General features: G+C 37.3%; 1 protein-coding gene across 4 annotated transcripts in view; it reads right to left on the bottom strand.

The window, feature by feature from the left end:
• Positions 1–24,704, bottom strand: part of USP9X (ubiquitin specific peptidase 9 X-linked) — a 106,047-nt gene that overhangs the window by 72,027 nt on the left and 9,316 nt on the right. For 2 of the 4 annotated variants that reach the window (XM_050915205.1, XM_050915208.1), the window contains exons 2-4: positions 7,572–7,825; positions 5,493–5,638; positions 5,095–5,174 (exon numbers count right to left, since the gene is read on the bottom strand). In XM_050915205.1, coding sequence (XP_050771162.1) covers positions 5,095–5,174; positions 5,493–5,638; positions 7,572–7,667 — 322 coding nt within the window. In that variant the 5' untranslated portion in view covers positions 7,668–7,825. Of the gene's footprint in view, positions 1–5,094; positions 5,175–5,492; positions 5,639–7,571; positions 7,826–8,039; positions 8,197–24,704 lie in introns of those variants that run through there. The other 2 variants (XM_050915206.1, XM_050915207.1) reach the window with 2 other exon arrangements.

Here is a 24,704-nt window from a genome sequence, read left to right as displayed (position 1 = left end):
CATTTGCCCTGCATGTTAGTACATACCACAAAGGCTTTCCAAACTCCTGTAACAGGGCTTGCTAGCCTATACTCTTACAGTGGGTGCAGCTCTCAAGCAACTTGAGTAAAGCAGAAATCTTTGGAGAGCCCCTGTCACCTCCTTGAAAACTACTCCAGTGTTCCCTCTTTTTATCATTACCAGAGGTACATGATATACACTACGCAGTCAAGTATAAAAAACTCCACGTTATCTTTCTATGTAGCTTGCAGTCTGGATAGCTGACATCCCTACACTATATAGTAAGTGCTAAGACCAGTAACAAAAGGCTGCAAGCCACAGCAATGACATGACAAAAGAAGAGAAGAGAGATGGACACTGCCTAAAACTTAGGCATTTGCAGTAAACAAAGGACTTTGTTAACTCCTCAAGGAGGTAGAGAGGACAACTTCACCTTATACAAGACAGAGGACAGGGAAGGCACCCAACGTGGTCAACTTGACCTAGGGGAACTGTTCCTTTCTGAATCCAAATGTAACTGAACTTAATTCTTGAATACAAATTTAAAGCAGGCACTCAAGTGATTTTAATGCTCCTCAGAGTACCAGTATACTGCACTGAAGTATCTTTCAAACTTTCAAGTACTTCTTGGTCCATCTCCCCCCACAATCGTTGGCCAGCTTCAGTCAGCAAGACATTTCAAACGAAGTTCAGGAATACTAAAACAGAGTATGTTTCAAAATACATTGTCCTTTCTGTACTTCAGTGAACTTGGAAAGAGAGGGAAGACGTAGAACCTTAGAAGATACTTATACGACTCCTGGATATACAATCACCTTCTACCTTCTCCCACAATGCTGCATACTGCTGAAACAACAGATGACACTTATGGAAGGAACCAAGGCTAGGTGTCTACAAGGACCGTAGTAACATCAAAAGCAGGGTACAGGAGTCCTAGAACACAGCAGGTTGGGAGAGGAAGCAAGAGCAATCCAAAGACAGTGAGAAGAGAAACACTAGACACCTGGCATCTTCTGCTTGAATCAGATTCAGTATCACTAACTCTTAGGTAAGACTGCAAGCAGCCATTTTTCTCCCTGTCGTCCAAATTCTGAGGGCAGAGAAGGATAAGGAAGAATACAAGAGAAGTAAGTGCATGCAGCTCTGAACTAAGTATTTACAGAAAAGTTAGAGAAATGGATTATGCAGTGAAAAAAAAGTGACTATGAAAGGAAAAGTTGATGTGCAACATACAGTATATGGGAGCTGCAATTAGGGGACTGGAGGAAGAACAGAGGGCCATTTGATTTCTGTACTTATGCTTAGAAGTGGTCAGTTTGCCAGATAAACCATGCAGAGTGTATCAACCCTGCCACAAAAGCAGAAACACTCTAGGTCCACAAAACTTGTCAGTCCAGATGCAAGTGTATATGAACAAACTCTGATGCATCTGAGGGATATTCAACAGTATAGGGTTGGAGCACCAAGGCCCCAGGCAAAATCACCCAGCTCCTCTTCTCCACGACTTTGGACTACACTACTTTGTAGCTGCAACCCCAGAGCTGAGCTGGCTCCATACACTGGTGTGCTGCTGTGCCAGTGAAGCCCCCACCAGACCTGGAGCCTCAAGAAGTGCAGCACAGAAACCTTTCAGTGGCTTGGCAAGGGCTGGCTCAGACCCTGCAGAACTGACAGTGACCTGGAGCTAATAAGCTCTGTGGAAACCCACACTTGCCCATGGGCACAGTGGCTACGCATGGCACTCTCAGATTCTGGCAGACTTTCAATAACTCTTAATCATCAGGAGTATGAGAGTCCTTATACACCAAGATACTGCACTGACCCTGCTGTAGCTCATTTCACTAAATTGGTTCCAGCCCAATTACCTGGCTAAGAAACTTTGGAGCATGACGACACAAATCTGCTGTCCTTGCTTTAGATAGATAGCTAAAAATAACCATTTCAAGAAAATGCAGAAGATACAGCTTCAGTAAGGAACGCAAGAGTGGTTCCACAGAAATGCAGATGGACCATCCAGAGAGAGATGGTCTTTAGAGAGGATGCTAGAAACAACTCCCATTATTGGGCTGCCTAGCTTGTGGATGCACATGTGCTCGTGCACACACACTTTTTTTTTTTTTGAGGCTCTAGGGCCTGCCTCTCTACTCTTTCCCACTCTGTAAGCCTTTGTAATTCATCAAAAACAAAGATTTGGGATCAAGGTTGAAGGTTTAAGTTGTGCAGTGAAATCTCATTTCAGTTTAAATAAGCTACAAATTCTAAAAGTTGTCTTACATCTTGCTTGTGTGTGTCACACCGAAAAGTTTTGGCAGCATGTTAAAAACCGAATGTAAACATTAGGAGCAATAAAATCCACAACAAAGGCGGAGCAGTGCAGAGTTGCTGAGGGGATTTTGAAAGAAAAAGCGAAGAATATTCTAGCCTATAAAAAAACCCCAAAAACCTAAAACAAACCTTTTTTTTTTTTACTTTTAAATTTAGATCATCCAACTCACTATGATACTTATTTCTAGAGCGAATCTCATTAATCAAAACACTTCATAAGTATTCCAGAATTACTGCAAAGATAAACATCAGTCTTGCTATTAAATGCTATTTTTCAAATAGGTTTTCTTCTATTAGCAAGTAACTCCAGACTATCATTTGATATTCTCATGGCTTGCTTAACGAAGAATAATACATTGATGCCTACATATAAAAAGATAATCTTCCATAAATAAATGCTTCTGCCAGGAATAATGCAAGTCACAGTCTAGACAGGATTCATACTACTTTTGTCAAATTTGCTCCTTGCACTTGAAGGTGGTAATGACAATATTTAATCCTTACGAGTACTTTCAATTCAGTTCAGTTATGTCCCTTTCAATTTCAGTTCCTGAAAAGATTTAAAGAGGATGCAAATATCACTCTTACTTTATAGACAGGGTCACAAAGACAGCAATTACCCCAGAGTCACTCCAGAATGCCAATGCTGATAGCCACTGGCAGTGTTAGGAATAAAAGCTACTTAAGAACCCTAATGACTAGAAAATGGTGCTTGATAAAAAAATTTAGTGGGCTCTTTTTAGGTTTTGTTGCTTCACAATTTAAATGAGTTACAGACTGCAATATAAAATTTATGTAATTCAACAGCTGGTTATTTTTCAGTTTCTCCTTTCAGTTATTCCCTTTTGAAACACAACTCCTCAGATTAAGAAAAATGCCTATAGACAGGTAGCAAGGTGTCCAATTTTAGATCTTACCAAGATAATGGAACACATGTTCAATCTGTTAAGAAATCTACACAACAGAATCATTTATATTACTTCTCTATATATACACAGCTCTGAAATGGTGTCCGCCAAATTTTGAGCTACCAAAACAGTGTCAGTTACACCAAGTGAGCACCCTATCATATTCCTTGAGCACTGGAAGTTATTTTAAAAAAGAACCACCTTAGCCATCATGTAACTTCTAGTAGCGAGGAAAAAAAAAAAACAAACTAGGATGTAACTGTAAAGATAACACAGTTAACAAACAACTACTTTAACTGCTTTCCTTTTTTGCACCTTAGCCAATAATCCTTGCATACGTAAACACATAGGAATTCATCTAGAGGGCAAGAGGAAGAATAATTAGATAGCAATGCAGAAGCCCTTTTCAGAATCGGACATCAACAACTTAATAAAAATCAAAGTCCATAAAGCATATGAATAGATTTCCACTGTTTTTCACAACTTCAAGAGGAAAGAGAGCAGACTTTTTGTTTGGGAACTTTCAACTAAATCTGACACTTTGGAGAGGTACGTTGATGTTAGGAGTAGCCAAAAAGCTCATTCTGCTCTTATTACTTCATTGCATTGACAGTTTTTTGGTTTTGTTTTTTTTAAAAGATGACTTAACAGCTGGCAGTACATACATCTCCTCTCTCACAAATCACAAGCAGAGAATTTCTTTTTACTGCACTGTTCCAACAGCCCAGACACATAGATGGCGGCATTTTCTTTCTCTAAGTTGGCATTTCTTTTGTCCCTGAACAGATGCAATCACTTGAAAATTCTACACTCACCTCAGGATTCCTGCCAGACCTAGCCACACGCAAAGAAGCCAATTCCAAGCACAACTACGGCTGATAAATCAGTGTTGGCAACAACATGTCATTATCCTGATTTGGATCACAAGGGTGCACCGTAACTTTTGTTTCTCCAGAGAGTGCTCCAAAGCAAAAAAGACTTGCAGAAAACAATCAAGATAACCCAGAATATCATGACTACAATCAGCTTTCTATGCTTAAAACTGCCTAAGAACAACCTTTATTAACATGGAAATGAGGACATCTTGGTCCAGCTATGCAAAAGTAAGGAACAGGCGCTTTGTATGTCACTATAGTTAAAACACAACTAGCTGGTAAGTATATACCCTAGAAAAATATTTTGATCTGACTTCTGGTATTACTCAAATACTGGGGCAACAAATACGGACCAGAACAGGAGACCAAAGCAACTTTCCAGGAGAAAAGAACTTTCCAGAACACATGATGAACTTGTCAGTGACTAGTACAATTTAGCAAACACATACACAGCCCTGATATGGAACCCTCCTACTTCCAAGCAAGTCAGACATAGCAAGCAATACAGTAGAATTATTAGTCTAAGTCATGCTGTTTAAAATTCTAACTTTAATATTCTCAAAAGTACGTGTGTGCCAAATTTGAACAAAAATTTATGGCAAGACATTTGGAAAGCTAGGTTAGTAACTTGTTTTTAAAAAAAACAGAGTTCTTTGAGTTTTAGTATCTGTTATAAAGACCAAACCCACTCGGTCCGATATCAAAGTGAATACAGGAAACAGGTAGGACAGGAATGACAAGATTTTTATTGCTGTGAGCTTATTCAATTTCCCTACTCGTGCTAAGGCACCTAATTTTTAACTACGTTGATGGCTTTCTAAAATTACGGATCTATGAAGGTTCTGCATACCACTCTGACACAATCTTGAGGACCAGGGTTGTAACAGAAATAATTAAAAATTTTTAAGCCTCCACCAGGGATTCAAAAGAACAAGAAAAGACTTTACACACTGGCCCAATAATCATTAATTGTCTTTTCAGCTTACCTTTTTTACTTAGGTCGATAGCAGCTTCTAGAAGAACTTCTAATTCCCCTTTCGGCAATACAGGAACAACCCATCGAGGCCTACATTCAAAACCAAAACAAACCCCCATGTATTTCAATTGTGCTTCTTAAAAATCGAGAATCCTTGCCCCTTTGTAATGCTTTTCATATACGGTAAAAATACACATTTTTAAAGGCCCTGATGAGCACTCCATTTAAAAAAACAAAACAAAACAAAACCCACACACCTCTGATTTGAGCCTCTTTCTCTTTACAAGTCTAACCCAATAAAAAAAGTATTTCAAAAAATCCAGTGAAACAAAGATGCAAGAATCCTGATTCCACTATCAAGATATTTGCACAAATAATCTACACCCTCTGAAAAAAGTGTGAAAATACCTGTTAATCATGTCATCCAACTTTGCCAGGTCTGTGTGTGGAAATGCAGGCTCCTCATCTTCAAGCTGGGGTGGAGCATCTCCTTGGCCCTGCTCATCAGGCGGGGTAGCTGGGGAGTTCTCATTGGAAGAATCAGGTGAAGAAGTCTAAAATTGGTACGGAAAATACTTTAAATACTGCCTGCACTTACGTGCCACTTATTTTGGCATTTTTCCTTCACATTGTGTTTCAAAGAATCACCTGAAGTACCTGTCATCATAAAATATAATAAAATCATTTGATTTCAGATTTATTAATAAAAAATAGAGCATAAAAAGTGCTATATGCTTTCTATCTCGACAGTTAAAAAATTAAGCTACTTTCCCAGTGAGGAAAGTGGGGGGTTTTGTAGCAGACTTCTACTTTCACCAGACCACCTATCTAGAAGGTGGAAATAAAGACTATATGGATGCTCCAGTTTTTACAAACCTTCTGCAGAAAAGATGACTATTTTAGGTAGAAAGACAAACTTCAGCAACAGCACAGAAGAAAATGATCATGAAAAACATTTTTAGAAAAAGTTTGCTAAAACTGAGTAACACATTACTACAGCTGGCTACTAACCTCCAAGAATACGATTAGTTAAGCCCATTTTGATGGGCCACGCAAAATACAATGCATTTTGTAGGTGCATGCTTATTTGTATATAGAAATAGTATAAATTGACAACAATAAAGATTCAAATCAGAACAGCAAGATTTAGGAGGACAAGGGAGGACCAAAACCTCAAGAACATTTTTCACATGTTGTACCACGTCTAGTTGGCATGGAGTTAATTTTCTTCACAGTACCCTGTATGGTGCTGGGGTTTTGATTTGTGACCAAAACAGTATTGATAACATACCAGTGTTTTGTCTGTTGCTGACTAGTGCTTGCACAGATTCAAGGCCTTGTGTTTCTCACTTTACCACCCAGCAGTAAGTAGGCTGGGAGTGGGCAAGAGGCTGGGAGGGGACACAGCCAGGACAGCTGACCTGGACTGATGAAACAGATACTCCATACCATATAGTGTCACGCTCGGCAATAAAACGGGGGAGGTTTTTTCCCAAGGTAGCTGTTTCTTGGGGACTAGCTGGGCATCCATCAGCTGGTGGTGAGTGACTGCGTTTGCATCACTTGTTTCCCCCCCTACCCCTTCACTTATTAAACTGCCTTTATCTCAACCCATACAATTTCTCACTTTTCCCTTCCGATTCTCTCCCCCATCCCACTGAGACAGAGGGAGTGAGCGATGGGGTGAAGGCTTACCTGGCAGCCAGGGTCAGCCCACCACACATGTTCCAAAGAACAATTCATTCTCAGGAAGTAACAACCATTAAACCTTACAGTATTAAACAAATATTATCTTCATACTGAATTAAACGACAAAGCATGGCTTCTCTTTTAAATGGGTTTGGCTGCACTGTTTAAAAGCATCTTCTCTGGTATTTTTTCCCCAACAAAAAAGAATCATCACATTATGATGTAGTATTTGAAAGTTTTTGCTTGTCCTTTGAAAGCAGGATAACCTGTTCAACAGAAACATGCTAAGTTGTTCAGGAAGTCTATTACAATGAATGGAGACCTAGATGAAACTGGTCTTAAAGAGCTGATACCCGCTTGTAAGCGGTTTTATCCAAAAAGCGCTTTTGCAGAACTGAGCACAAACTGAACTCGCAGAGAGTAGTTTTACTACTCTGTGGCAGGTAAGTCTACAATGTGGTTCTGAGGAAGCTTCTGATATTATTCCAAGAACGCTTCTTATCCAAAATACATATGCTTGAAAGAACTATGCCACTGCCTGAAAAGGGAGCATCTTTTGCAATGCAGTGATCCCTAACTGTATCTACTTTACCAATAGCACTGCCTTCATCCCTCAAAATCTTTTTGTACTTCCAGACACACACACAAAAATATCTAACTTAACTAAACATAGGAATTGTTTAGTTAATTGTTTAGTTAACATAATTCTAGGAATATAGAAACTCAAATAATTCAGAAACACTATTTCTAAAGAACTAAGCCCTTTATTTTTAGACAACTTGATTGTTAATATCATACCTGATTCTGCTGGAGGGGAGGCTGGGACTGTCCATCAGGAGCCTGGCCCTGGCTATCATTCCCTCCTACCGGAGAGCCACGAGTCGTGGCTGTCATACTCGACACAGGGCAGATCTTTGCAATTTTGTCTGCTTATGTAGTTGATGTGAGAGAAGAAATTATAGTCCACTTAGTAAAGTTGAAGTACCAGCATATGCTTGCCTTAAAAAGCTCCAACTCAAGAACATGCCATCTTGCAGAGACCATTGCATAACCTGGGGGAGGGGGGAAAAAGACAATATGCTATATTGACACATGCATGTAAGAGTAATCTGTACCTGGAAAAGAACACTACAAAAACAAATACACTGCTTTTATTTTAGACTTAGTATTTCTTTTTATTGAGTACAACTGACATCAGAAGAAGGTAACGTTTGAAATGTTTAACATGATTTTAATGTTCTAAGTAAAAATTACACTGATAATTACCTCTATACCACTAAGAAACTGACACACATCCAAAATGCAGCTGTTTGACTCTGTTGTGCTTGAATTGCTACAGTAGATTTTCAATTTGAATCCAAGGTGCTGATCAAGGTCTATGTAGAAATGACCTGGTTAAGAGCATAAACAGCCACATTTGTCATCTTTTCCAATAGTCTTCTCCTGACACTGTCTAACTGCAGATGTCTGAGAGGGAGTTAGAGGTTGATTCTACCTCAGCTAAGACCAATAGACCCTGCAGCTAAACTTCTCTATTAGCACATCAGTATTTACCCAGGGCATTCAAGCTGTATTCCCTTCTTCCAGCACATGCCTATGAAAGCCTGGGTCCACTGGCCTTTCAGGCCCACTACAAAGCCCATCACATCCCCACCAACTATTTTAGTGGATTATATGAAGAAAATCCTGACATCAGATTTATTTGTTGATCTTGTAATCATGATATACCAACAGTTCAATAATCACTATGTATTTCAATTTAATTGTGTTAAATACAGAAATAAAAAGTTGCATTAAGTTATAACAGCAATTCCATTCTATACCACAGGGCACTGTATAACCACAGAAGACGAAACGTAATTTTCCAGAGCAACTCAGACTTCCAAGCACCACATAAACCAACAGCAGTACTCAGAAAGTTCAAAAGCCAAGCAGGGTGGTACAAAGAAATGTACGAGCTTTCAGCAAGATCCATTTGGCAGTGTTAAGTTCCTGATTCAATCAGCAAAAGCTTCAAGTTAACAAGTTAGAGTGAAATTTCTGCTGTAACACTATGCATATTTGTGTTTTATTATGATGTCTCATCTCAAATTAATTTTCAATGCTGTTATCTTTCTGCAAGACACTTCAAAATCCTTTCCCAAACTGTGCAAATTTGCAGGCCGTTACACATACAATAAAAATTTTGACCGAATACACTATTCCCAGCCTCCAATATTAACAGCATCAACAAATTTAGAGATCTCCAATATCGTCACCAAAATAATGTTCACTTTTGAACAAAACTGTATTATTTGAATACAGTCAATTGTAGTCCATCCCCACCCTTCAGAATTCATATTCATAGGGCTTAGTAAGCCTGCTAAGTCCAGAACAAAGACATTACCAACTCAAATTTTCTTTAGGAAGAAACTGATTTTTTAAATGCAGTTTTTAAAATGAACTTATTTTAACTGATGCTCTTTTTTAAATGCACTCCTGAGTATTTAATTGTTTTCTATTGATGTTTAGAAAGATTACTAGGTAGAAAGTATTAGCAAGACTAAGTTTCCTGCCATATATATATACACACACACAGACACATATATATACACACACATACACACACACACCGCAGTCTACTGCAGTTCAATGCAGTCAGTTCCCCTGCACTACCTGATTGAGGCTTCTAGGTACTTACATAAACCAATGAAATCAAACTTCTACCAACTTACAGAAACCAATGAAATCAAACTTCTACCAACTTACACTGCACTTTTCAACAGCCCTAAGCCAACTACCACCACAATAAACCTTCCTTAATCACCACCATTCTTCCTTAACAGGTCTGGTTCACAATACGGCCACACAAAAACTTGTGCTAGCACAAGGAGTGAGGTAGCAAAGAAGCAGGAAAAGGGTGAAACAGCTCCTTTCAGCAGCAATCCTGGTCTAGGTTGGCTTAAACTCCAGAAAGAAGTGACCACTGGCAGCTGTGGTTCCACAATAACTTACATCAAGTGCAAGCTGCTTCAATCTCATCTCTTTCTTATTCTAATGCTTTTGGCTGAACTATCATGAAGTGAGCCAGTTCAGAGTACTAAAGGAAACAACAACAACAAACCCCCCCAAACTTACAAAGACCGTGATTATTTTTCAGTTTCTTTAACTACCTGAACTCGTGTACTGCCAGGCCAGAGAGTACTCATCCTAATGCCAGCCAGGGAGCCAGGACAAAACTGCACCTCTCCTGTTAGACTGACTTACACTAGTGTGGAATTACCCTCCAATTTTGCGTCTGTGCTTAGTTGAACGGTCTAGGCAAAGCATTCTTGTAAATTCCTTTCTGCTCAAGGTGAGCGACATAATTTAACTAAGAGATACATGAAAACTACCACTGAAATAACCAACTTATTCAAAATTTTGTAAATTCACAGAGTAAAACAAAATCTGTGTAACAAAAATACACAGAATTTTGTAGACACTAGTAAATACAGAACATTTACATAAAGGACTAAAGTATCCTTTTCTTCCTCTTATTTAGTGAATGTTTGCTTAAGACTCTAATCATTATACTCTATGTATACTCCTTAAATTACATTCCCAGAAAAGTGTATTTCAGGGCCTCCAGAGAAGTTCACTTGGCTTGGTCATGTGCATAAGACAAGGTCAACCTCCTAAGTGAATTCATCACTTCTCCCCCCCCTCCATTTGTGTGGTGTCCTCAGAGATACAAAAGTAACTTCAAGTTATGCTGCAGCTAACTAAAAACACTCCACCGCTAATAAATGGACCGATTGCTTCTTGTAGTATCTACATATTCTAAATTGCAAGGATATCCTTGTTCAGGTATTTTCCTTCTAATTATAGAGTATACAAACATGTTATTGTAAGCACAAATCATCATCCAATTTATGCATTTTAAACAGTATTAGACGGGAGCAGTTTATCAGTCCTGTTTTCAGCCACTGATGTAACCATTTATATTTTAGAGAAAACATCAAATTGCATGCCCACAGTGTGTTCTACACTACTGCTTTAATCTCTCTAGAACTGATTAACCATGAAATTTCGAACTCCTATCACTTCTTTAATTCAGACTATTCAATTTCAATTTTTTAGAGTTAAAACTCACTAAGGCACAGTTTGGCTCAGCTCAAGAATAGCCTTTACACCTATTTATAATTTGATTATTTATAAACAAATGTAAACCGATGCAGCGACACCTTGGTTTTGAGTATACAGACAGCCCAACAGAAACAATTCAAACTGCCTGTATCCAGCTGAATTCTAATGGAGACTCTATTAATTTTTATATAAGTCTCATTTCTACTATATTTGATTTTGGATTCAGCACACTAAGCCATGTTAAAAAAAATTATCGCCTTTACCCAAAGCCTTGAATAGAAGTTTTGATACAGTGTCAAGATGGAGACAGACACCCATTAAATTACAAACTCACTACTCCATTGTTAATCAAGCCATGTATGAGGCTACGAAGACTGAGTCAAATGAATCCCACTGACATTTGCTTTTGATTGCCAACTAAGCAAATTCCGATTTGCCATGCTTTTGCCATCTCCTTATGTCACCCTGATCCACCACTACATTATAAATGAAAGTCAGCTTTTGCTTCACTTGACTCCTTGTAATTTTAGTAACACCAGGAAAAGATAACTACACTTTTTTTGACTCCACATGCTCCCCATTTCGAAGACACCACCCGCTGCAAGTAGCATTCCGACAGAACTGCGCAGAGGACGCCAGAGACGGCACTGCCCTCCGGGAGGGGTCTCTGCTTCCAGGCTCAAGCATTCAGTACAGCTGCACATCTGAGCCTCCCCTCAGCTTCCACAGCCAGCAACCTCATGCCTGTGCAGCAGAATAGGTTAATTTTGTTTGGGGAAGAAAATAAATCAAGCACCTTTTCAAAAGCCAGGGAAAAAAAAAAATCAGACATAGGTTCCTGGGTAAGTGCTAAATAAGAAGCAAATATGTACATATTACTCTGTTACAGGATAACATGTAACAGCAAATACAAAGGATGGCATTTTAGCATATAATGATCAAGGAACATACATCATTTTCTAATACAGTTGACTTCTAGAACAGCTTTCATCTGAGTTTCTCAAAGTCATCTCCTCAAAAGTAACTTAAATATCCCAATACATACAGCCTTTCTCCTAAATTAGCTACTTATAATATAGAGTCTCAGAAAAAAGCCAATGCAAGGTGACAGATGACAGTAGCAGACCTCAAAATACAATTTATTATTCATGTGCATTACCTAAGCCCTATGTAGGGACACACACCTATTTCTCCTTTAAAGTTTTGTGGTTATATACAAGTGAGGATATATGCCACAAAATCTACTTTGCAGTGTGGTAACAATGTATGCCAGGATACTAGTCTACTCAACATGTAACAACAGAGCTTTCTAAAAATCATACAACTATCCTAAGAAAAAATAAAACTGTTTTTTCTCCAGCATTATTTATAGAAGGATGTTACTATCTTAACGGGATCTCACAGAAGACGTGCTTTTTCATCATAAGTACTGTACTGCAAAAAAGCTTAACTGCAGCAATACAAGTTTTAGGTTGAGAGGTATCACAGATTTTTCATATAGGATTCTCGGAACTGCCTTCTCAAAATCCTAATAAATACTGACTCATCACAAGGGTTATGACGTGATTCTAGTCTAAAAATTCTAGACTCAGGAATCTAACCTTCTACCCTACTCCTTTATTTCAATCAAAACGCCTTCTCATCTAGAAACACCTCCCCCAAAACTGTAACACTGACCTAATTCAGTAGTTACAATCTATACACACCCCTACACATTTATAATTTTCTTTCTTCTCTGTGCCTTGTGTCTTTCAGGAAGGAGGAAGTTATTTATATAATCAGAATAGAAAACTGGTGGTCCCAGCAATTTGCTCATTAACACTCACATGCACTAAAATTGAAATGTATTCAATGATCAATGAAAAACTTAGCATTAAGCTACTATTCAGGAGAGCAAGAAGTGTTTAACTTTCAATGTTTAAAAAATACCTGATAAGCAGCAATCAGAGAAAAGGTCATTTCAAATAGTTTGTATTACAAAGACAATTAATTTAGATTCTTCTCCTAGTAAAGAAGTGAGTGTACACAGGACTTATGCAACTGCATCAGGCTCCAACACATTATTTCAAAGCAATAAATTTCTAAGTGATACAGTAAAAGACAGATTTTGACTAACTATAATTGTTATGAACTAAAGCTATTCTCATTGAAAAATAGGTTACTTCAAGTAACCTTTTTCGTTGATCCTTCCACATTATACATCTGAAATTAAGACACTTGGCAGCATAAGCTTCTGGAACATTGGGAACATCCATGCAAACGTACAATTCTATTTCTCCACAATATCATATGACAAAAAAAAGAAGGATGTCCTGAAACATACTTCAGTTCAGGATTTTTTTTTTTAAACTTCAAAGCTTAGTGTTGAGACTAAGTGTAGCTAAGCTACATGCACTCAATGGTATGCAAATTCACTTCATATGAGATGCTTCTGCACCTACCATTTACATGAATTTAAGCAAGCAGTAAAAGCACAGAAAGTGAACTTGCAAAAGAAAGCATCACCGCTTATTGTCAGGTCAAGGGCAAAGCTGAGGGACCACAACTCTCAACCCCATAAATATGGTCTCAAAGGAGTCATCTAAATGCATTCTGATGTTCAAGTACCAGCTACGCAGCATTCTATGCTGAAGAGACTGTAGAAGAATGCTGCAGAAAATGCTAGTTTTAAGCAATGATGTTTCCTCCTCCTTGAGCAACATATATGAATATTATCTGTATTATAGACTTAAAGGTGTGACAGCCTGATCCTATTGTCTTCTGCCCATATTTTAGAGCACTGGGGAAGTTATACAGAGGTCTGCTTGAAAATTTAAAGTTCTGAAGACATTCAAAGATTGAAGCCTCAATGTGAATGAGATTTGGGCAACACGAAGTTCAACAACGTCAAAGAAACTAAAATGCCATATTTACACTCTGTGTTAAGAGAACTAAAATACTCATATATGTGGCATAATTCAAGAACAGGGATAGAGAATTCAGTATTTCTCCCATCACTATTAAAAAAAAACCAAACCCAAAACCAAACAACTAGACATAGAAGGCTTAATGACACAAAAAGCAATTTTTTTTTTTTAAATATAGCTCTGTTACAGCAAAACCACGTGGATTATTTGATCTTTTGACAAAAAAAAAATTTCCAAACAGAAAACTGGACAATGGTACAGGTTTCTCATGTAACCGGACTTGAGACATACTGATGAAGAGCAGAATCTCACTACATTTAACTGTTTCAGGTGTAACAGGTAGCCTAAGCTTATGGTTCTCAGATTCCCTTTTCAGGTGATTAGAAGTAAAGTCTCTGCTCAGGCTTCTCTGGGTAAAGCTGACCCCCTTCCATCAAAAGTTTTTCAGTCTCGATATAAAATTCTCATTGAAATGCCAAGCTTGGAGCCCAAGAAATTCTAACCAAAGCAAAATGTATTCAAGCTAAGGCTGAGAACGCAGTATTTGGCCCGGCACGTCAAGGCAACAAAACTGACATATTCAAAACATATTAACTTCTTGTTTCCACATGGAATAACTTCCCAAAAGACTTCAAAAAAAGCCAAGGAAATCCTTTACACCACTCAAAGGATTATCTTACTTCAGGGCAACAATCGATGAAGGTCAGGCCCTGAAAGAGAACCAGACAGCAGCAACAAGTGTCTTTCTCTAAAAGACATTCACTTGCCAATAATTCTTGAAGCATTTAACGGTTAGATAGTGTATCACTGGTTACTTAAGGTACATGATGCTTTTCCCCAGATAATGTAACAAGAGGTCAGGTCTTCAGAACATACACTTAGTTCTGGCTACCAAACAGAAAAGTCAATTTCAGTTCCTGTTCTGAAGGAGAAGTGTTTCGCTCACATGACAGTAAATAGAGAAGAATGCCAAAGATACAGCACCAAGAAAGCAAGCAGTCAATGCCTTACAAAACCAGCAAATGTTAAGACAATTAACCATGTTCCCTTCAGTGATGGGGAAGGGAATGCTGCCATGCTTTTCTGTAGGCGTATGTTTCAGGCTGCTGTCATGGACAGAGCACTGAGCAAGACTGGGCCTCTCACCCAGTACGACCATTCCTTCACTCTCAGGAGCTTTCAGTGGGAGTTCCACTGGCACAATTGGTATGAAACTGTATTCTCAATGATATTCAATATATCTCAATGATAGAAGGAGGAGGGACATAAAATTTACAGCCCCTGAAATTCTATTATTTAAATTCTTGTTTTCAACATTTCCAAGTGATTAAGAAACTACATTTAATGCGCTGGTAAGAAGCTAGATTACGTGGGTTTTTATGCTGGGAGATGAGAATTTTGGTCACGACAGTAAAACAAACCAGACTTTCCAAGAACAGAATGAAGTCAAGTGAATAAAAAAAGCACTGGTAAATGCATGCACTATAACCTAAGAAAAGCAAACTTAGTAAGTCACTTCTATCTGGAAAACGCTAACATCTATTTTAAAAATTGCTTAAATGTTTTGAACTATGACTTTCACTTACTATGCAGCCCTTTTCTTGAATTCACAATGAACATGCAAAGAAGTGGGCAAGACTTCCTTTCACCTTGTATTAAAAGAACAAGCTACAACAGGAAACAACCTCAAAACTTTAAAAAAAAAATCAGATCTGAGAACTTTAGTACGTACTTTTGTTTCAGACAGAGTCAGATTCAGTCTCATGCTGCTAAGCAACACAATGCTATACTTTTTTCCAATTATGCTACAGTTTATTTATGCAGGAGGCTGCCCTTCTGCAGCCAAAGGGTTGCCAAAAAAATGTGTTCTTGGCAATACAGCCAATTAGGATTTAGTTGATATTGTGGGTCCAAGTGCAACCTCAGTCCTTTACAGGCAGCAGCAGAGCCGCACTATAAGCAAGGACAAATCATGGTTTAATGCTTACATTTAAATAATGTTCTAGATTAAAAGGAATACACACATTTGCAGTTGATTATCATCTATGGAGTAATTATTATTATATTATGTCTACTCATCACTGCTTCAAGAAAATAGCATGTCTAAAGTTTGCACCAAAGACTGATTAAATGCTCTTGGTTCCTTATTTCTGATTATTAAATCTGTAGTTTGGTCATGGCCATATCAAATACTTCAAGCTGTTCATCCAATTCTAAAATGGATGTAATAGTTACACCTCTCCAAGCTACATAGCAGAGTTCACTGTCCAGAACACTTTAAGAACGCTGTTTGTTCCTTAAAGCACTAATCCAAATGCTAATAATCGCAAGATGTTACGCTATTAGACTTTTTTGAAAACATTTAATCTTACTTCATTTTAAAAAGGGATAATTAACTTTTAATGTTACTTCATATTCAATTTGACTGCTCTGCCTTTTTGCTACAAAGAGTGTTACTATTGGATGCTCAAAAGTCAATGGGAAAAATCAAAATACATTCTCAGTATTACAGGTAGCAAAAAATACAGGCTTAATTTCACTTAAGTAACGAAGGCTTTTCTCAGCAAGACAGGAATTTTTACAGCAAAGCACGAGGGAATAGAGGAAACTTAAAATTTCTGAGCATTGAGGTATCAATGGCTTCCTACTAGCTGCTGAAGCACACTATAAAAGGGGAATGAAAAGTTTTGGGAATGTACAGAACGGGATGTATTACAAAGTCTGAAAGAGACAACAGACCAGACACCTAAGTTTACACAGCAGTACTCATCTTCACGTTTTCTCTGCATGAGGATGCGCACAATACAGACTACAATTCTTGCCAATTATTATTCTTCATAAGAGCAGACAGAGATAAACGATATTTCTGTACTGACATTGAAAGTTTTCTTGGTTTGTTATAACAATATCTAGCAGTGGTTCAGAAAACAACTGGACAGTGATAGCAACAGGTTCAGTTTCCTAGTGGAATGAGTCTTTAAAGCTGTTTCAGGAGAACATATAGGTTTGTATACTAATGCAGGTAGAAAACACCACCTCATTTTTCTTGCACTTAAAACTTAGTTTTGGATAAACGTATTGCAATATACTAACAGAATGATGTATCCCAAAATATTTTTTTTTCTTCATGCAATTCATTTAGTACATGGTCTCCAAATTTATTCTAATTGAATCCCTGTTTTTTAGCTAATATGTATTTGCTAGTACACACATATGATTATCATTCGTAATTAATACATTTAAAACATCCTAGCAACCACCATACAAATCATTAAATAAATGTTAAACATCTCAGCCTCTTCTGCCATGATATTAAGCAATATTTCTGCTCTGAATCTAAACACAAGAGATGCATCAATGTCATAACAAAAAACTTAGTTTCCGATATTTATAATGTAATATATGAAAACAACTTACAATAAATATTTTAAAATCAGAAAACCTAGATAAGCTGCAATCAACAGTTTTACGATATGGTCAAGAATCCAGAGAAATCTACAGACCTAACTTCTACTAGATCTTGAAAAACAGGATATAGTCCAAAATAGCACAGAAAGGAAGGGGGGGAGGAGTAGGGGGAATGGAGAGAAGAAATCAAACTACCATCTCTGGACATAAACCCATTTATTGAAACTCATAGCCACTAATGCAACTTCCTACGTTCTAATAAATAAGATCAATTTAATACTTTTCTTTATCATAGATGTGAAAGATGTGAGAAACTACTTGAATTCCTGTACTGCATTTTTACATGCTTGCCCGGTTAAATTTACAGTAAACAAAACAGGTTTCAAAAAAAAAAATCTCCACTGATTGAAACCGGAATTATTAACACCCTTTTAACAAATGGGGACAACATTCCTAGCCAAATCCTTCATGTATCAATTCTCAATCCTATACTATGCAATATTACCAATAACATAGACAAAACTATAAAATTACTAATAAATTTCGCACATGGCACACAAACTAATAGGGTAATAAACAATGAGAACATGTCACAGAGTAATCTGGATCATCTGATAAGCTTGACACAATAAAATGTGCATAAATATAGCCAAGTGTCAGGTCATTCACCTAGAATAAAAGGACATACAGAAAACTTCATATATATTGGGAAACATGACTAGAAGCATGGTTATTCTAGAAAAGTAAGTGCATGTGAACACCACAATTGCATGTTTGTTGCAAGAATATATCTCAGGACTGTTGTCTTTTTAACAGAAGCATATAATCTTGGTCGCAGAACTGATAAGAAACTTGTGAATTACAGCCTTTTACATCTAGAAAAAAAAATAAGTAGCAACAAAGATACCTTCCACATCAATTAGCTGCCCCAGCAAGATGAGAGTGCAACATGCTGAATCAAATATCTGAACCCATTACAAGACTGGCCACAGGACAGAACACCAGAGACCATCCACTTCCAAGGCAGCCTAGTTGTTCTGGGGTTTCCAACTGCTATTTATCTTATTCCCTTGCAGTAAGGGAATAAAGATGTCCTTTTAAGACTGCTATTTCTACTCTCTTCAACTTCTGGGCCTATCAAAGGAGAAAAAGAACTGAGAAGCCAGCAGGCAAGTACTATACAAACTGTATTTGCAACTGACATTTTCTTTTCAAAAAAGCAATAATTGCCAATCAAGCACATAAACAAAATCAGAAAAAGCAGTGAGGACCTGCCTTTTCCCTACAACTTTTGAGAAGAGGTACACAATTTTATACACGACACAATATTTCCTTTTCAGTTCTGAAGCCCGAAGTTATACATATAGTAAGATATTATTTCATGCTAAGAGCTTTTAAGCTGTAGACTTCAAGAACAGAACCAATACATCTAAAATGTGTGTTTTGCAAATCTTTAGCTAGTCATAGAAGAAAACATTTATTGGCTGTTTGAAATAGCACACAGAGCTAAGACAACCAGCTGATACCACTACCAACTATATATAGCTACACTTTCAATTAAAAATAATGTCCATACACAGAAATAATCTTTATCGTTTACACTTTAAAAGTTACATTTAAAGAGCTATATATTCAGTAACACTATTCTTCATACCAAGCGAGAAGGGAGGATGCTGAATGCATTTCCAGAACACTAGGTAAAAATGAAGTAGTATTTCCATCCATTGCAATTATCCCACTGAAAGAGGTTAGGAATTGTATCTTCCAACATATGAGGAACTAAGTACCGTAAACATTGTTATGGTTTTGCATTGGAAATTAAAGCAGACAGCAGATATAAAATATAGACAAAATACAGAACTAAATGGGGAAGAAGGTCTAGGTTTATTAGGTTTGAAACAAAATCAGTAATAGCATGGTGTAAAAAAATTACTACCAGCTATGCACCGGAAAGAATACCGTAAGTCTTCAGCATTAAAAAACAAAGCCAAAAAAGCACTTTAGCAAAAGGCTCTTAAAAGGAGTTCAATCATGCCAGAGAAAGAGCAGTAAACACCATTTTTACCAAAGTCTAGTTTTCTTGAAAGCAAGAACTCAGCAAGAAAGCCAATTCATACAACCCAAGAACTATACTAGCTTCTACAAGGTAATGTTAAAACAAACAAATAAAATCTGATTTTGTTAACATGTAACCTTTTACGCAACTCTGCTAACATAAGAAAACGGTCTATTACATTTATGTTATTGTGTTGAGCAGTACCCATTTTTAAAGTACTAAAGCAAATTAAAACAAGGCCAAAAATTTTGTTTGTAAAAAGCTGCCAGTTGCACTTTTGTTTCATCTTTGTGAGACGAATGTCATCAACACTACACTTTGCAGTAGCTTAAGCCTACTTGATTTTGTTCATGTTTGGACATTACATCATTTCAAAGATGTACAAAGAATACTTTTTTTTTCCCATTTTGTTCAGATTTGCCATAAGAAGTCTGCAACATTCACATCCGGGTTGGCAAAAATAAACAAATGTTGATGCATCTACACAAATTTTTCCTCCAAACTGCAAACTCCAGTTTCTTAACGACTTCAGAAGCTCCTTCAATATCATCTTTAGGAATGGATATTCCTTTATTCTTTCATGATCAAATCCTTGGACTTTTAACTTCGTAAAAGCTTTGGGTTTTGTATCTGATAGCGAGGGTAGCAGTGAAACCACTGATACATATTCAGAACTTTAGTCCTGCAACTTATGCAGGAAGTTTTTATTGTTATTTTAGGTTGCATTAGATTCTATAATTTCTCTCTAAATCAGGTCCTAAGGTTAACTAGAGAAGAACATGAGTTTTGTAAATTCCAAAAAGCATCCACAAAATATCTCACTTCTTTTTGGGAGCTGGGCTCAAACCCTTAATAATTGTTAAGAACCTTTACCCTCTAGCTCTGCTGACCTTTGAAACTTCCTTGCAAGTTGTGTTCTTCTTTTGCTGCAGGGCTCACAAAGAAATCTGATTTTTTTAGCACAATTTTGTAGGCAGGACTGATGAAGCTAAAACTATAAAGTATCCACCTCCTCCTCCAAAGTACAGAACAGAATATTAAAGAACAGAATTCTTTTTCAGCTGGAAGGGACCTACAATGATCATCTACTCCATCTGTCTAAGGATTACAGATAACATTAACTGCAGACAAAAATCTAAAAACTTAATGAAAAAAGTTTAAATCAAAACAATCCCTTTGATTTGCTATACTAGAGCAATTTAATACTATTCACAACTTCAATTCTTCCTGGGGAACAGAGCAAAAAAAGAAGTAACACTTCAACGCTCCATCCTTGGAAGATCCTGCTGAACCGTACAAATGTCCAAATCATCATTTCTCATGTTCAGTGGCATCCCTAGCCTTGGTTTCCCCCTGAGATACATAAATACATCGTGGCTTCTGTTATTTCTGATGAGGTTCATACATCCTACCAGGCTACTGGTAGGTGCTACCTTCATTCTTTCTCAAGTATTTGAAGGGAAGCACAATGGCATCTTACAGGTTCATTCCACTTGTGGCTTTAAAACATGAAATTATTTATAGTATACTGCAGTTAAGGCTTTGTGAAACTCAGCACTATAAATATTTGAAATGTCTAAAGCCATTCAGCCAATGAATTATGGATATTACTACAATGTTATTTCTACATTTTACTTGGGCGCTATTCTATGTTAAATCATGCTTCTACACAGCACCTGACGTATCACCATAGCATGCAGTACCCCATGCCACTACTACAATTATACTATAAAGCCTCTGTTAGAAAAGTGAAGTTTAAAGTTAGCCTGCAAAAATCAGGCTAAGCCCTTCTGACTCCCTTCATGTTTTCTATGGAGAATTTAAGGGCTTCTCCAAACTATGTTAAACGTTACACTAAAGAAAATTATTATTTAATTAACTAATAATTATTATTATTAGTCTCTACTCCTAATAACCTGTGACATTATCAACACATTACAGAAATTTTCCCTCAAAGTATAAAATTAACGCAACTTATTGCTTGGTTAACTGCAAATAAAGCATGGTACAGTATCTAAACTAGATATTAAGTAGGAAGCATTTTACTTTCTTGAATCATGACAAAATTAACTTTGTGAAATACCTAGATATTTTGAAATGCTTTAAATTCAAATAATCTAAGTATTCCCATTACTGTACTAGCTTTAGTTTCACTTTTTTTTTTTTAAAACTCTGCTTTTCATATAATGTTCAACTAGAAAGCATGAACTAAGCACAGGAACTCCAACACTACCATCACCATCATCAAGCATAATTTAAAATGTCTCCAATACAGAAGTAAGTGGTATCAGCATTAAAATTCATGTTTCAATGAGCTTCTTCATAACTGCTTAACAAACTTATCCAAACTTCCAACTAGTTTTCAATGTACCAACTGCCTAACTCAGCCTGGAGATTTTTGTACAGTTCCATGCTAGCTAACTGCAAGTAAACATTTTGCCATTTCCTGTTGCCTTACAACCATTTCAGTCAGAAGATACTTGCTCTGAAGAATCAAGCTTGCACAAGCTCACTAGAGGTGTTATAAGCTGATAATTTTTTTTAAGACTGTCTGCCTTAAACATGCTCCATTCCAACTAAACTCACACAAGCCATCTGCCTAAGCAGACTGAATGCTCAAGACATCACTGAAAACGATCTATCTGCTCCAGAGAACTCGTATAACAACTCCCCTTAAAAATCGTGGCCTCTCTGCAGGAAAATAAGAAGTGGCAACAGGAACAGCAGTTTTGTCTTCTGTCTTAATGCTCCTTCTGCCAACGCAACAAAGGCTGTAGTCTGATATAAATGCAAAAAGGTAAACAGCAAAGGAAGCTGGATAGGAACAAGTAAGGAAGCCCCTACAAAGTATATTAAAAACAAAGCAGGGCTGGAAACAGGAGAATTATTTCCACTATACCCACTCCCCCACAGAACCAAAAAGTGACTCCACTGTCCCAGAAACTTAATGTTCCTGTATCTATAAAACCTACTAAAAAGCATGTCATAACTTTCTTTATTGAGAAATGCAAGAGATAACGATCAACTACTACCACAAGCTAAGGACTGACGATGGGTTTAAAAACTCTGTTGCAGCTCTGTCTGAAAACCAAAAATTCATTCAAAAAAACCAACTCACCACACAAAAAAACCCCAATCCAAAACACACATTACTACTAATCTCCCTGCACTGAAAATGGTTAACTGCTAAATCCCATAAACTGCCTTGCTAAAGAGCACCTCCCTTCGGTACACAAAATAGACTATAAAGATACTAGTTTTCAGCTGAATCCACCAAAAGGCCAAGAGAGACAGGAGAAATGTCGTAACTGTTCTTTTTAGGGACAGTGCTTAAGCCAGCACAAAGTGACAGCAACAGAACTCCCATAAGGTAGTTTTGCCACCACAGTGTGTATGTGGATCTTTTCTGCTTCCATTGTTGGAATCTCAGTGAGAAACAGCAATCTTATTCCCCAGTAAGAGTACTGTATCCTGATAAATTTTAGAACAGAAGTTTCATTGTATTTCTGCATGTGGACAAGCCTTAGCTGAAGGTACAGCTTCACAGTCTGTTTGAAACCAGGTAAGTCTCTACTGTCACGAGAACAAGGGCGATCTTGCTCACTTTCATCGTAACTACCTTCTCACCACTAGTATTAGCCCTTGCGTCACCACACAGTCAGCCAGATCAAGAAGCCAATCTGGCTGAAAGGTAACTGGGGGAAAGGAATGAAAATCATTTTAGTTTTCAGCTGCATCACATGCCATATGAACACTAACAATGGCACGAGAAACAGGAAGAATACATAACCATGGATAGAACCAACTCTTTTAGTATCAGTGCAAATCTATCATGAAATACACCCTGAAAGAGGGGAAAAAGGAAGGAAACAGAATATGGATAATTATAGTTAGCACATATTTAGCTATGATAGCAATCAAGGTTCACATACATTAGAGCAGAGATGAGTCTTGACAACACAGAAGTGTCATGAAGATCAAAATTTTTCTCAAGCATAATGGATATCACACAAAAATACACAGAGAAAGCTGTTAAGTATATGATAAACACCAGGAATGTCAGTTCATGAACAGCACAAGTTCAGTCATGAAAGAAATATTAAGTAGCTGGAGCAAATAAGGCTAAGTGTGAGAAGTCTGAGAAGGTGAAGGCAAAAAACTGCCTTTGCCCTGGAAATTATGATAAAGCCAGTGGAATACTTAACAGATCACAGTGAGTCAGGAAAATTAATTTAGCAGTAACACTTTGAATAATCTGACCACAAGTACATAAATCAGTGACAAAGCTACAGCAGGTAATGCAGATGATGTAAACGCAGAAGCTGGCAAAAATTTTACTTCTGCTGACAAAAAAAAAAAGGCCAGAGTTATGAAACTGTAAACAAGACTGCACAATTCAAATATTATCTGGAAATTTAGGTCAAAAACCTGGAATTAGAGACGACAGTATGAGTGAGTACAACAGCTGTATCCACTGTGACAGTCAATGTCTTACTACTTTTTAGCAAAAGAAATTTTCATATAACAAAATTTTGTGCCTGTGTGAGAGACACAGACAGAACACGCTCTCTAAATTTGTCAAAGGCTCAATTTGTCATTTTTCTCCTACATAATTTGGGATTTTCAGAGTAATCTGGTTTCCACTGTAATTTCATTTCCATCAAACTGAAGTTCGTTTCCATCAAACTAAGTCTCCTGGGTAAACAGTAATCAACTGAGGCACCAGGAAAAAAAATTGTCCATACCTTATTTGTTGCAGAACTTAAATGATGTTTTACAGGAAAAGAAGCAGAACTGCAGAAGTCAAACGGAAATCTCTGGGTTATAAGGCAGCTATATAGAACCCCGAGAAGTTAATTCTGTCTGTGTCTTGCTCATATATGTTGCTAGAGAAATCACAGATTAACCTCTTCATCCTCCTCTCATTTTTCTGGGTACCGAGATAAAGGCAAAACTGAGGAAGAGCGAGGGAGTACAACAGCAACTTAAGCCAACATAAGCTGTGTCTGTAACACCTGAACATCTAACAAAAATCCCTTGAAAAGTTACAACAGGAGGTACTTTTGAAGTTTACAGTCTCTGTACCTCAATTCTTCATCAATAAAACAAAAGACAACACAAGCCTTTTAATTGACAGAGTGATGTGAAAAATAATATGTTAATGTTTGGGAAATGTACAGGCTGAGAGTGAAAAGCACCTATCAAGTTTATTAACAGCGTGATAATTCTACTCAGTATGGGATTTAGACTGATGTAACACATGCATTTACAGAATTAATTCCAAAGATAAAATACTGAATGACAATCCAATTCAATCCATCTTCCAGACTGAATGAGTCAAGGATCCAATGGGAAGAATAGTTCATAATTAAGTGGGGGGGGGGAAACCCTACTGGTTTAATGACAAGTTTCATTCTCGTATTTCCCCATTTTCCACTTTTATGTAAACTTAGA

The sequence above is a fragment of the Gymnogyps californianus genome, chromosome 1 (genome assembly GCF_018139145.2).
Source record: "Gymnogyps californianus isolate 813 chromosome 1, ASM1813914v2, whole genome shotgun sequence".
NCBI classification, from domain to species: Eukaryota; Metazoa; Chordata; class Aves; order Accipitriformes; family Cathartidae; genus Gymnogyps; species Gymnogyps californianus.
This window is presented reverse-complemented; position numbering and strand designations above follow the sequence as displayed.